This window comes from Equus caballus, chromosome 10 (genome assembly GCF_041296265.1).
Source record: "Equus caballus isolate H_3958 breed thoroughbred chromosome 10, TB-T2T, whole genome shotgun sequence".
NCBI lineage: Eukaryota > Metazoa > Chordata > Mammalia > Perissodactyla > Equidae > Equus > Equus caballus.
Genome location: NC_091693.1, coordinates 90,884,745 through 90,898,540, shown reverse-complemented (window position 1 = coordinate 90,898,540; position 13,796 = coordinate 90,884,745). Strand labels below are relative to the sequence as shown.

The following is a 13,796-nucleotide window of genomic DNA, read 5'->3' as shown; positions in this document are numbered from 1 at the left end:
AAGGATCTGGGGGGCTCTGGCTTAGTTTTGGGGTGAGGGATCAGGCAGAATCTGGGCCTGTAGGTGAGCAGTGGCTGGAGGTCCTGAAGACAAGGGAAGGGCTGGCGGACAGAGCGGGAATTAGCCCGACAGCAAAGGCGGAGGTTCCCCTGGAGGGATTTCCTGCAGGAAAGAGGAAAAGTCTCAACAGAAATGTGGACATGGGCTATTCTGCAGTCAGTGCCACATGATTAAAATCAGTGGTTCACTGCTGTGAGAAATATCTCTGCATTGATCAGTTTACGGCTGAAAATTTTTTTGTTATGATTTATGGAAGAGGAGGTAAAAATCGGATGGCCCGAACTTGTACAAAATTGAAGTTTTTATTGACCGTGTTTCAGATTACAACTAAATCTTGCTAATCAGAAATATGCTTTTCTCATTTAAAATGGAATTTACTGCATAAGAGATGCCTATTTATGTAGGACTGTAGAGTAAATATTGGAAATATTGACCTCACACCAGCAGAGGCTGGTGCTGTGACATTCCTCAGCCAAAGGCTGGCAGCCGTCCTCCCACCGGACAGCTTGTGATGGTGAATGAGTGAAAAAAGAAATTAATTTCTTTCTCGTAAGCACAAAAATGGAATGAATCAATAAATAATCGATGCAAGCAAATGCCTTTGGAAAATAATTGCCTGGGATTTTAAAATTTATCCCCGTAATAATATCACAACCAGAAATCTAGCACGTTCTGTGACAACAGCTACAGTCTAAGCGGCGTCTCCAAGGTCAGAGTCAGGTTGATTATGCGTGTGTCCTGTGCAGGAGGAACAATTCCGTGCCCCAGTGCACTGGCGGCCTGAGATAGCTGCTCTCCTGAGGAGCCACCTCCCCGGGGACACGGTCCACAGCAGGGGCCCAGGAGTCAGACTGCCCGGATTCCAGCCAGCTGTGCCCTTTCAGCTCCTAGGGCAGGTCCCCTAACGGCTCTGTGCCTCAGCATCCTCATCTGTGAAATGGAGACGATACAACGTGGAGCAGAGTTGCTGCGAGGGTTGAATGTGGTCACTCTGTGAAGTGCTTGGAAGGGTGCCCAGAAGGCAATGCAATCCACACGGGGCAGCTATGGGGACTGCTAACCGCCGCCCCACTGAAGCCAGGTTAGGGAGAGTCATCTTACAAGACACCGTACAGCACTGGGGTTCAAGGGACCTCAAGCATCATCTGCCCCACCCTCGGATCGATTGGATACTCAGACCTCTGATGCAAGTGATCACGTGGTTTCTGCTTAAACACAGGCTATGATGGGACCTGGGAGGGTGTCACCCTCGGCAGCTTTAGCTGTTGGGAAGTCCCTGAGCTCCAACTGCTTTTCTCTTTCACTCCCGCAACCACCATCCTCTAGGAGCCCAGGGAAGAGCTAGCGCCCCTCCCACAACAGCTGCCGGGTATCTGAATGTGACTTTGTCCCCCCAGGACAAGCATGTTCCAACACTCCCAGGACAGGATTCCACCCTCCTTGACTTGGTGGCAACGTGCTCTGAAAAGCCAATCATTTTTATACGACCTCCAGAAATACTTCATGAAATACTTTAAAAATTCAAGTGAATTTTGAAATTACACGTTTGTATACATTTTAAACTGTGCCATTATTGAGTATCAGAATAGGATGGGAAGTCACTAACTTCATAAGCTTATTCTTTGTCAGAAATACTATTGACACTTTTGGGTACCGTGAGAATTTTCTTGGGTGGTGCGGGCAGCAGGCTGACGAGGACAAGGACTCAACAGACAATCTGACTTTCGTGTCCAACTGCACACCACCTCTCCAGGCCGACAGCCCAGTGGTTCCACACGGGATATACCTTTAACATTTTTATTGCTAATGTCTGGAGGGGATGACCTCCAACTGACACGAATCCAAGCAGAGAAAGGCACCGTGACTATGATACAGAGAAGAAGCGGGTGACCCAGCATCTCCCAGAGCCTCGAGGAGGTAACGCGCTCGAGCTGCGACCCACCCGAGGGTCTGGGATGCTGCCCCGCTAGCTGACCTGTGTGTCTAGATGGAGTGCAAGCATTGAGAAGGCACCTTGGGAACAAGCTCAGTTCAGAGGGGGACACTCAGCGGAGACGGCAGACGTGGGTTATTGCAGGTGGTGCGACGTCTACGCACAGAAGCACTGCCCCTGGCAACGGAGCATCCTCTGTTTCTCATTCCTTTTCTTCGGAGGGTTCATTTTTCTGAATCAACCACACCTCGTTGTTTCTGTTAAGCAATTTGAAAGGACTGCTGTAGCCTGCAGTGTAGTAAACCTTTTCATCGAAAACTTTTCCTTCTTCCCTCAAAATGCTTGCCAATGTCAGGAGTTGTTCTCGGTTCTTCTGGGCACTAGAGAATCCCTCGAAAGACCTACAAAGGAGAGAGTACATGACCATGAGTGACTTCAACGCTGAGGCGAACGTGAGTCTGAGGAGAGGAGCCGACACCACAAATGCTGGAAGAAGTGCAGTTCCAAGCACCCCCTCGGCAGCTAAGCTGATCGTCCCGCCTCTGGCTCCCGGTCTCAACGTGACCTCAGCACGTGGAGGAGAGGCAGGAGAGCACGCCCCGCCCGCGGGCAGGCGGGTTTGGGATGTTCACCATCTCCGGCTCTGACTCTGCTTCTCAAACCTCAGCGTGTGTATGAGTCACCCGGGAGTCTTGCAAGAATGCAGACTCAGGAGGTCTGTGGTGGCCGGAGTCCATTCCTAACAGCCACCCAGTCATGCCGATCCCAGGACTCACTGAAGCCCCTGAAGCCTCCCTTCCAGACTCAGTTTTCCATCAAACCTCCCCTTCTTCCTCTCCTCAGCAAAGGGGAGGCACTGTATGACAGAGGAATATGATACAGTTTTCAATTTATGGTTTAATGGAAGAGTTTCAACAGAGACAGGACCAGAGTGTGTGGGGACACGGAGCACATGATTAAATCGGGGTTGGGGTGTCACCTGAGGATGGTTTTGCTGGGCAGAGGAAGACAAGGGGTAAGAAAAGGAAGAGAAGTGCAAAATTACAAAGCATGTTCATAGTGAGGCAGAGTACGAGGTCAGGAAGTGAGTCAGAGCCAGAGGAAGAACCTGGTACACCATCCTAAGGCCTTCTGAGATTATCTGGAAAGATGCTGAGCAGGAAGGTAACTTGATCGGATCCAGCTAAGAATGCAGACAGACAGACTGAAAATGCATCGGAGAGAAGGTCCTAGTTAGGGGGCTGCTATGGGGATGAAAGAAAAGACAGTCAAAAGATAGATATAAAATGGGGAATGAGAATAAAAGGTTAAGTGTAGATTTTAAAGTATATAAACATACACACCCTGAGATTAAATCAGGACGGCACACAGACCGAGCTGAGTCACTGACATGTAAACATCATGGGTTTTATTTTGAAGGTTAAGAATAGGAAACACAGAGAAACAATAATATCCCTAGTATGCCTTTTTTAGCATAAGTTTTGTTTTTCTTTTGGTGAGGAAGATTGGCCCTAACATCTGTGCCAATCTTCCTCTATTTTGTATGTGGGATGCTGCCACAGCATGGCTGATGAGTGTGTGTAGGTCCATGCCCAGGTTCCAAACCTGTGAACCCTGGGCCACTGCAGCAGAGTGTGTGAACTTATCCATGATGCCACAGGGCCAGCCCCAGCATAAGTTTTATTATCAATATGCCGATGGAAAAGATCAGTCCTGCCACTCTTCAGACAAGATGCGAGCTCTCAAGGGCACAAACTAGGCCTGTTTTATTCAGTGTCTCCCGGGCACCAGGAGTCATTCCTGGTGTGCAACACCTTTTAAATCCTTGTTGAATACGTGTAGGAACCTACCTACGCGTGCAGTGTACTTAAAATATCGAAGATAATTTTCATTGTGTTGACTGATCATAATTCTAAACCAGGTGTTAAGAAACATATTGGTTCCTAAGTTTACTATCTATTTCCTTAATGAATAGCCAGCTCTTAGTATGTTCTGCCTAAAGGGAATTTGTTTTCAGATCCTACTTCTTTGAAATCAAATCTTGAGCCCCTAATTATAACCCGTCTTCTGCTCTCTGAATACACGTTGTTCCATACGGACCTGTCCACGGCTTTCTTCGGCACACAAACATATACCAACACCCCGCCCCCCAACACACATACACACAGCTGCCCTGACAGGAGCTGAAGGAGGTGGGTGGAGTAACACCCCGTGTGTTCGGGAGGAAGTCACCGTCTATGCACAGGTCATCCTGAGGCAGACTAACAGGACAGAGCGGCGGGTTGGCTGGAGAAGCTGAGGAAGGCCTCCCAGACGAGGTGCCCCCTGATCCAAGTCCTGGAGGACCAGCACGTGACAGACACGAGGGCACTGCTGAGGGAGACAGGAGCCTCCAGGGCGACGGGTGGGCTGTACGGACGGCGGGGGCTGAGGAGCGCACGGAGTGGCGGAGGCAGAGACGGCAACTCCTTACCAGGTTGGTGGTGAGGCGGAGAGGAAGGGAGTGACCCAGGAACTCCAGGGACACTATCACCAGGTACTTTGTGTGCTTTTAAATTTCAGCTGAATCTAATGTCAGGACTGAGTTAAAAAGGCACTGGAGGTGTGAAAAGTCCGGGACCAACAGAGGCAGTCAGTGCAGGAAGCAGCTCCCATCCCTCGGGCTGGGGACACGGAGGGTTTGGGGTTCTCAGAGCCTAGCAACTGGGAGGAGGGGAGCATGCACTGTGTCTTTTTTTTCAGGCTGACTAGATGGCAGCTGAGGGCAGCCTTATGCCTTTTTTGGGGTATAATTTGTCTTGTGTCTTATCTGTGGAAAGTATGGAACAGACTCCTCCTTAAATAAACTGATTATGTCTGCAAGAAACCCTTAGTAACATACAAAACCGAGCCAGTAGGCAAACACCACCAGAGGCACTGGACCTGTTTTTATGGAAGGGTGAGAATCCACCGACAGGCTGCAGGAGCCCACTGAGAGCAGGAAGTGAGGGAGCAGTGCCCGCTGTGTCATCGCCTCTTACCGCACAAACACGGTCATTCCAGCTCTGTCTTCAATGAAGACGTCTGCCTCTGAGGGCCTGGGCGGATCAGGTTGCTGGTCGGAGGGTACATACAGGGAGACAGTGATGGTAGGCTGGCTAAAGGGATCCGCCCCGGGCTCCACGCAGGTCGTCACCGGAGCTGTCATCTTTATTTTCTTCTCTGCGCCATGAAAACACATATTGGAATACAAAGGAGATTGTGGAAGCAGATGAAGTGTATGTCCAACTACTTTAAAAACTCAACGTATTATTTTCTGATCTGAGTTTCTTAATTTACTTTACTGACATAAATATTTACCTTTAAGATAATTTTCATCTTTAAAAAATAAGGCCAAAAGGACTCAATTGTCCACTGTTCACATTACTTTCTGTACTATTACTATTTTTGGTTAATAAATTCCCTAGATATTGGAGTAAAAAGGAAAATTAGCGATCACATAATCTATTCTCTATTTTTACCATTTAGACACGGGGGTCCCTTCGGCTAAGCGATCCAAATAAACAGCGTGCAGCCAGACCCAGAAGCGCGTCCTGAGCCTTGGGATCCGCCGCTTTGCGCCCTCCCGCTTCCTCGCCTCTCACACCCAGGCGCGAATGACGTCGAAGCACCGGCCATGAGGAGCCCCGGCTCACCCAGCAGGCTCGCAGACAAGGAGCACCGCCCCCCCAGACGCCGCCAGGGTCCTGGGCATAGCCCTGTCTTCGAACACTGTCTTTCATGTTCTGTCTTAGAATATTTTTCTATTCTAAAGGATATTTCTTTAAAAAGCTAAAACTCAACAGTAAGCCGGGGGACTCAACCAGGACGCACACAATCACCAGGTATATGCCCCTCGCACCTGTCTCGTTTTTGCCTTGAACGTAGCTGTTCAGCCTGGCAAAGCCCGTCTGGACGGCGGAGTCCCAGTCCGCGGACTCCACGCGAGTGCTGACCCAGCGGGCCGGTCCGTAGTGCCGGGTCTCGTAGCTCCCGGGCTGAACGGGACACGGAAAACCCGGGCAACGAGCCTAAGGCGGCAGGACCGCGACGCGCCAGCCCGCGCAGGATCTGGGTCAGGGCGCCCGGCCCCTCCCCGGGTTCGAGATCCGGGACCACCCCCCTCCCCGGGTTAGAGACCCGCCCCTGGGTGAGAGATCCGGGCCCTCGCCCCGGGTTAGGGACCTGACAACCCCCTCATCGGGTTAGAGGCCCTCCGGGGGGTGGCGGTCCACTGAGTTCAAGTCCGGAACAAGCCCCGCCACGCCCCGCAGCCTGGGGTCCCACCGCGGGTTCCGGGGCTTAATGGGATCTTTTCTTTTTTCCACGGCAAAGACAAGACATTGGGACGATGCCCAGTACCGAGTCACGGCTAAACCACCGAATTCTCCCGTTGGTGAAGGCTGGGCTTCGGCTCAGGCCATTTTAAAAGTCGTGCCTTTTACCAAAATCCGCGGGACCCTCCGGCCTCGCTCAAATCACCCGAACTCGGCCCCGCGCCCCGCCGGCCCGCGCCCTCCGCGCCGCGCCCGCGCCCACCTGGGGGCCCGCGCCCCGGGGCGCCGTCCAGCCCGGCGTCTCCACGGCTCCGGCCGCGCAGCCCTCGGCCGCCCCCGGCTCGGGCTCCGGCACCTCGGCCATCGGCGGCGCCGACGCTGCGGGAAAGCCTGGGGGGCTGCGGGAGGGGCCGCCCCGGACACCGCCCTCCTCCCGCCGCGCGCGCCCCCGCGTCCCCGCCCCGCCCCGGTCCCTCCTCCCGCCGAGACCCGCCCCCGACGCTGCAGCTCCGCCGGCCGCGCCCGCTGCGGGGTTCCTGCGCGCGCCTGAGGCCCGAGCCCGGAGACCGGACCGCAGGCCCTGCGCGCCGCGCCCTTGCTTTCTATCAACAGGCGCGGAGGTGTCCACTGTGGAGCCGGGGCTTCCGGTGTCACCGGCTCGGAACCTGTTGCGCCGTCCCGCCCGCGCTGGGAGCGGGTTCTGCCGGCGCGAGTAGGCGAGTGTGAGCGCCCCGCCCTCCGTGAAAGGAGGGGTGAGCCTGCTCTAGGTGGGGGGGGCTCGGATCCCCACTGAGTGGTTTGCACCGCATGGCCGTGGGCTCGGAGCGCGGGTTGTGTCCGGGGACGCAGCCAGGAGCAAGTGGCCGCCCTCAGATCTGGAAGGAGGGCCTTTCGAGGGAGGAGGTGGGTGAGGCCACAGTTGCACCTGGAGAAAATCTCTGAGTCATCGCGCTGACCCACCAGGCTGGGAAGGTGCGGCAGCAGAGGGGAGAGCAGCGACTCCGCCGGACTGCAGCGCTTTAAAAAGGTTTTGGTTAGATTTCATCTTTTTTTTTTTAAAGATTGGCTCCTGAGCTAATATCTGTTGCCAGTGTTTTTTTTCTTCTTCTCCCCAAAGCCCCCCTCCCCCAGCGCATAGTTGTGTATTCTAGTTGCAGGTCCTTCTGGCTCTGCTGTGTGGGCCACAGACTCAGCATGGCCTGATGAGCGGTGCCATGTCTGCGCCCAGGGTCCGGACCTGCGAGACCCTGGGCTGACGAAGCAGAGCACAAACTTAACCACTCGGCAGTGAGGCCAGCCCCTGGTTAGGTTTATTCTTTATTTTTTCTGAGAAATTTATTGACATGTAATTTAAATACCATATAATTTACTGTTTGCAGTGTGCCTTTCAGTGGTGGTAGTATATTCACAGTTGTGCAACCATCAACACAATCAATTTAAAAACATTGTTATCACACATCCCCCGGAAAGAAACCCATACCTTCAGCCATCACCCCGATTCCCCTGTCTCCAGCCCTGGAGGACGACATCCCTGACCTCTGTCTGCACAGGTTTGCCTGTTCTGGACATTTCGTAGAAAGAATCACACAGTGTGTTAATACACTGAGGCTGCTGCAACAAAACACCACAGACCGCACCCGGTATTACGGGTTTGTAAACCACAAACCCATTTCTCACAGTTCTGGAGGCTGGAAGTCTAGGATCAGGGGTGAAGGCCCTCTTCCTGGCAGCAGACCGCTGGTGGCACCCCCACACAGTGGAAGGGGCCAGGGGGCTTTCTGTGTTCTTTAATAAGGGCATGAATCCTGTTCCTAATTAACCAATTACCTCCCAAAGGCCCTGCCTCCTAATACCATCACACTGGGCATTAGGTTTTCAATCTATGCATTTTGTGTGTGTGTGAGGAAGATTGGCCCTGACCTAACATCTGTGCCAATCTTCCTCTGTTGTATATGGGATGCTGCCACAGCGTGGCTTGACAAATGGTGCCAGGTTTACACCTGGGATCCAGGCCACCAAAGTGGAGTGCGAGAGCTTAACCACTACACCACCGGGCCAGCCCCTGAACCTGTGCATTTTGAGTGACACAACCATGCAGACCATGGCATGCAGTAAGCCATCCTTTATGACTGGCTTCTTGCACGTAGCAAAATGTTTTCAAGGTTCATCCAGGTTGTAGCAGGTGTCAGTACTTCATCCCTTCTCTTAGCGGAAAAATATCTGTTGGATAAACATTGTATTTATCCACTCGTCAGTTGGTGTGCAAACTTCTGGCTCAGTTGTTTCAAACTTCTGGCTGCCACAAGCATTCATGCACAGTCTTCCATACGACATTTTCATTTCTCCTTGGGTCAGAACCCAGTGTTGGAATTGCTGGCTCAGACGGTGACTCTCTATTTGACTTTTTAAGGAACTGCCAGACTGTTTTTGAAGTGGTGGCACATTTTACATTTTCACCAGCGAGGTGTGAGCTTTCTGTTTCTCCACATCCTCACCAGCACTTGTTATTATCTGGCTTTTTTATTATAGCCATCCTCATGGGTGTGCCTAACGCTTTAAAAACTTTTTTTTGAGATATAACTCACGTAACATGAAAGTCACCATTTTAAAGTGTGTGATTCAGCAATTTTTAGGATATTCACTGTGTTGCACAACCATCATCACGATCTAATTCCAGAACACTTCATCACTCCACAAAGAAACCCTGCGCAGTGTAGCAGTCGCTGCCCGCCTCCCCCCGCCCAGCCCCTGGCGTGATATCACTCGTCTCCCTTCTGTCTCTGTGGATTTCCCTGTTCTGCACATTTCCTACAAATGGAGTCATACAATATGTGGTCTTCTGTGACTGGCTTCTTTCACTTAGTGGAATGTTTCAAGGTTCCACCACATTGTAGCAGGTGTCGGCGCTTCCTTCCTCTTATTGCTGGATGATACCCCATTGTGTGGACCCGGTGCTTGTAGGGTAGTTGACGCCCTCTCTTTCCCATCCCCTTCGCTGCCCAAAGGAGCAGTGGCCTCCGACACATGGCACCTTCTTTTGTTTATATCAAATCGTCTATTATGCAGAACTAAGTTTGAATTATTGAGTGAAGGCTAAATAATGGATTTTGACTTATTTTTAAAATAACCTGTTTATTTTAACTTATGTAACAGACGTGACCCATTGCTTAGGAGACTGCAAAGTTGAGAATATAATTTTACCTAATAGAAAGTATTTTTTTAGAGAGAAAAAGGAAATAATTTATATTGTTGCTTAAGAAATCTGTTGTTCTTTTCATCCGCAGAGTACCTTTTACAGTTATCTATGCCTTTTGGGGGGGACATTTTAGTTGTGGAAAAACTGAGGCTAAATTTGGAGACCATTTTAGAGTGTGTGAAATATACAGTTGATGAAGATAACAGCAAGTGACTGAGCTGAATTATTTTTATTTAAGAGGTGATAATGATATAAAAGAACTTAAGGAAAGAAAGAAAAGGATTTCAAAATACTAGGATTTCATTTAGAACAAACAATGAAATTCAGAAGGCTCAGGTTTTATACCCATATGTCAAAGTAATCTAGCTCGTTTTCTTGTTAATTAATTAAGGTAAAATTTTTCTTCCTATTAGCTCATAATTAATGTTTCTGTGACAGCAGGAAGAAGATGTGTGTGTAAGCCGTGCAGCACACGTGATGGGCAGTGTGGCGCTACACCAGCAGGTGCCTCCACGTCGCCCAGCAGGGGAGGAGACCCTGGAGAGCCCCCAGCGCTGATTACAGCGGGTCATTATTCTCGGCAGCCACAAGTCCTATAAAGTCACCACACACACTGAGTCAGGGAACCCAAACCATTGCTTCTAGAGGAAATGCAGACCTAGGTTCCTGTGAGCCTGTGGTCACACATTTTTGTCAACTGATTGACATAGAACCTTGTTTTATGTGTTATTGTATAAAAATAACTTATTTAATACATATTGTTGATTTGATAATGTTGAACTCAACCAACAACACAGTAACTCGTGCCTTCATGACGTTTCTATGACATGTATCTTCTCTGAAAGGCACATCGCAGCCCTGTGCTTGGGAATGCTAGACAGCACTTCAGCACCATGCCTGGGGCCGTTCTAAACTGAAATCACCAACCAAAATGTAAAAACATGACAGACATGGCACCAAATGGACTGTGAAAAGGATGCTGTTCACCGTGCGAGAGCTGAACCTAGAAGGCTGAGAGCAGCCTTGTTCGACCTCAGCTGGGAATGTGCAGCTGGTAGCTCTAAGTTTCATGGCTCTACACATGCACATGTCCATCAGCGGCCAAGAAAGTGCTGTCAGTGTTGATTTTGGAGTTACAAATATATACTAGCAAGTAGGTGAATTTGCAAATGTGGAATCTGTGAGTCATAAGTATTGGCTGTGACTCCTTCCTGCAATAAGTTACTAAGTCACTTCCATCTCTATTTCATTGACCAAAGCAAATCCTCAGGCCTTGACTGACCTCCAGAGGGTGAGAAAGCGCAGTCGCGCTGTGATCTCAAAGAACTCAGATATTTGAAAGAAGCACCAACGCCAATCGCTGGTGCCATTTAGTCATTCCCTGATTGTTCCTCACTTGTGGCAGGTTGCAACATTATCTCCCATCCAACATGCTGGTTATAATGTGGCTTCGACACACCTCCCATCGAGGGAGGGAGGTCCAGGCTCCCTTTCCTTGAAACTGGGCAGGCTTATGACTACAGCAGAGGCGACACTGTAACTTCTAAGGCTGGGCCACTCAAGACCTCCACATAGTTCTAAGGACACAGAGCGCCAACAGCCATGCCAAAGGACGCCCAGCAGACTCCTGGAGAGCCACATACAGGTTCCTGGCTGAGGGCCTGCTGACAGGGGGCGTCAGCCACCACGTGTGAGGGACCCAGTGTTTGTGCGGCTCCGGCGTCTGCATCGAGTCACCTCCAGGCATCCTCGACCCCTCCACACTGAGGCCCCAGCAGTGGTGGCGCAGACACAAGCTATCCCTGCAGATCCCACAGAATCTGAGCCTCATAAAATGGTTGTTTTTTATGCCACTACACTTGGAGTGATTTATTTTTCAGGAATAATAACCAGAAGAGGTCTTCTGTGGGCGGTGCTGTAGGTGCCGGTGGGGTTTAGTGATGAATAAAATGTGGTTCACATGTTTCACAGTCTGGTCATCATTTACTCTGGGGCCATTCTTGCACCTACAATGTAATTAATTATTTGGGCTTTTTATAGTTTATCTTAAATATGATAACTGTAAAGTGGGTAGCAATTTGGTATTTTAATAGGAAATGTAATCTTTCCTTTTGCCTGGCTTCTCCTCTATTTTGGTGAGAATTACAATACTCCTCCGTTATTTAGACACAACATGCCCACGAAGCTGTCCTAAGCACTTTGCTCAGTGCCAACACATAATTGCTTGATAAATGTTACATGAACATCAGTCAGAATTTGTCAGACACTAGAGAGTGAGTGTAGGGGAGGAAGACATTTCCTCTACCCTCTCTGGGTTCTTCTGGCTGGAGAACGAATTAAGTTCACATGAGACAGAATAACTGGAGAAAATTAAACAAAGCTTTATAACGTGTGTACATGGGAGAGGCTCAGGCAACCTGAGCAACTCGCCAAAATGGCTGAAGCCACCACCTTAAATATCATCTTCAGCTAAAGACAAAGGAGGATGTTGGGGTGGGGGGAGTCAGTTACAGGAGGTTACCAGACAAGCACAGTAAACAGGAATACGATTATTATGCAGATTTAAGTCCTGCCTTCTGCATTGATAAGAGTTTCTAGAGATAAGGTCATCCCCCTTCTTCCTGGTACAGAGAGGGAGACACCTTTACAGATAGAGATTTCCTTTACAATGTAAATATCGCTCAACAAAGGGTAAGTAAATTCTACTCCTCAGAGTTCCTTTCCCGTCTGCAGTTTATTAAAAGTAACCAGCCCCAAATAATCTTCATGCCAAAGAGATATATCTTGGGGTGGCCAATTCCAGTCCTCCACATGAGCAAGGGTTTTTGGAACAGCTGTGAACCACCTTTCTCATGGGCCACGGAAAATGAAGAAACATTTATTGAATGTGGGGATGAGGCTAAGAAAGCTAAGGTCTAAAGCTGGGATGCCTTTAAAAATTGAAATATCAATTATAATCAGTATGAGGCTCAGGTCTAACTCCAAGGCTGTGGTGAGTGTTTATAGAAAAGGAGAGATGTCCATACTGGTGTTAAATGTTCATGCTTTGAAGTAAGTAGACAACCAAATGCACCACAGCCAGACAGCACCCATTCCAAAAAGCTCTTCAAGGAAACTAAATGCTTGATGCAGCTGACAGAAATGTTTCTAATGAGCCACTTGATTAAGGGCCATTTCCTAGAAAGTTAAGGCAGCTAGGATGTTCCTTTGTATGGGGCTTTTGCTGTTGCCATAAATTGTTACATTGTTTCTGGATCAGGACAAATTAAAGACTTGGTGGGAATTACACTGACTCCCTAACAACTTCTTTACACAGAGGCGTTAGAGCGTTTCAATGCTTCTGCTTCTGAGGAGGGAGCCGTCTGCCCCAGCCCTGAGCGCACCCCTCCTGAACCAGAAGGTTTGCAGCCTGGTTGTGGGTCCCTCATCATGGTCCCCTGGCAGTCTACACCCCAGATTGTTGGGTCGGCTTGTGCAGAATGAGTCCCAGGTGTGGAGAGGTTGGTGGCAGATGAAGAACTGACTCCCTGGTGGAGGGAAAGTTGAGCAGCAGCGTCTGAGGAATCTTGTCTTAGGGATCATTTTTTCTCAAGCTCTCTGTGATGAAGGACCCCTCACTTTGAAGAAAATTCCGTGCATCATAAACCAAGACGTAATTGTACTATGCAAGCCTGTACGCAGCTCACTTGTGCTGCCTAGCCCAAGAGTTCAGCAATAATTTGATCGTCTGTATACTGCTCAGTGAGATGAGTCCCTGATCATGTGCGTGGACTTTGTAAAAATGTTAAATTCCTACGACATTTCTGAACGCTTGCTGTCAATTTCTCTGTTTATCTTACCTCGGACTGGTAACGAATAATGTGTGAGCCAGCACCATTTCATGGACTGTGCTTTGAAGAACGTTGATTTGGACGACCTTCCTGGTCTCTGGTCCCATTGGAACCTGGTTTAGGGTCTCACACCCATTCTGCCCTGCAGTACCTCTTGGGTTGACTCTGGATAGCGGGCTTGTATTTACACTGAAGGAAGGTTATTTGCATAGTGTATTATTTTTATAAATTTTATTCTATATTCATAAATGTATATTTATACAAATATAGGTTTTATATGAATATAAATTCATATGGGGATTTTTTTCCAGGTTCATATTTATTGCACAAATTGAGGAGTTGATATTGGCTTTCCCCACATTGGCGTTTCCTTGGGGATAAGCATCTTTCCTTAGACTAGGAACTGATTGTTGCACTCACCTTTGACCACCCAGCTCACCTGCGAACCGCCCAGCTCAAGACAACAGACCTGCCACCCTGCT

The 13,796-nt window shown here is 49.4% G+C and overlaps 1 protein-coding gene and 1 long non-coding RNA gene across 3 annotated transcripts; one reads left to right on the top strand and one right to left on the bottom strand.

The window, feature by feature from the left end:
- Positions 1-343: 343 nt before the first annotated feature.
- HEBP2 (heme binding protein 2) lies at positions 344-6,750 on the bottom strand. 2 transcript variants are annotated; one of them, XM_023651198.2, is made up of 4 exons: positions 6,551-6,750; positions 5,874-6,009; positions 5,014-5,194; positions 344-2,394 (listed from the first exon to the last, which is right to left on the bottom strand). In XM_023651198.2, the coding sequence occupies exons 1-4, from the start codon at positions 6,650-6,652 to the stop codon at positions 2,196-2,198; spliced, it is 618 nt and encodes a 205-aa protein (XP_023506966.1). In that variant the 5' UTR covers positions 6,653-6,750; the 3' UTR covers positions 344-2,195. The 2 variants fall into 2 exon arrangements, with proteins under 2 accessions (XP_023506966.1, XP_023506965.1); XM_023651197.2 differs by having other exon boundaries at positions 5,874-6,042; positions 6,551-6,731.
- Positions 6,751-6,785: 35 nt separating this feature from the next.
- On the top strand, positions 6,786-11,454 carry LOC111775396 (uncharacterized). Its single transcript, XR_002811078.2, has 2 exons — positions 6,786-7,315; positions 9,923-11,454. It is a non-coding gene; the product is annotated as an uncharacterized lncRNA (long non-coding RNA).
- Positions 11,455-13,796: the final 2,342 nt, after the last annotated feature.

Bases quoted from the DNA above. Each gene is read 5' to 3' on its own strand.
- HEBP2 (XM_023651197.2), bottom strand. From the start codon at position 6,652: ATGGCCGAGGTGCCGGAGCCCGAGCCGGGGGCGGCCGAGGGCTGCGCG. The intron at 6,043-6,550 runs GTGGGCGCGGGC...CTGCCGCCTTAG, and splicing joins CCCGGGGCGCGGGCCCCCAG to GCTCGTTGCCCGGGTTTTCC. The intron at 5,195-5,873 runs GTGCGAGGGGCA...TTCATGGCGCAG, and splicing joins TCAAGGCAAAAACGAGACAG to AGAAGAAAATAAAGATGACA.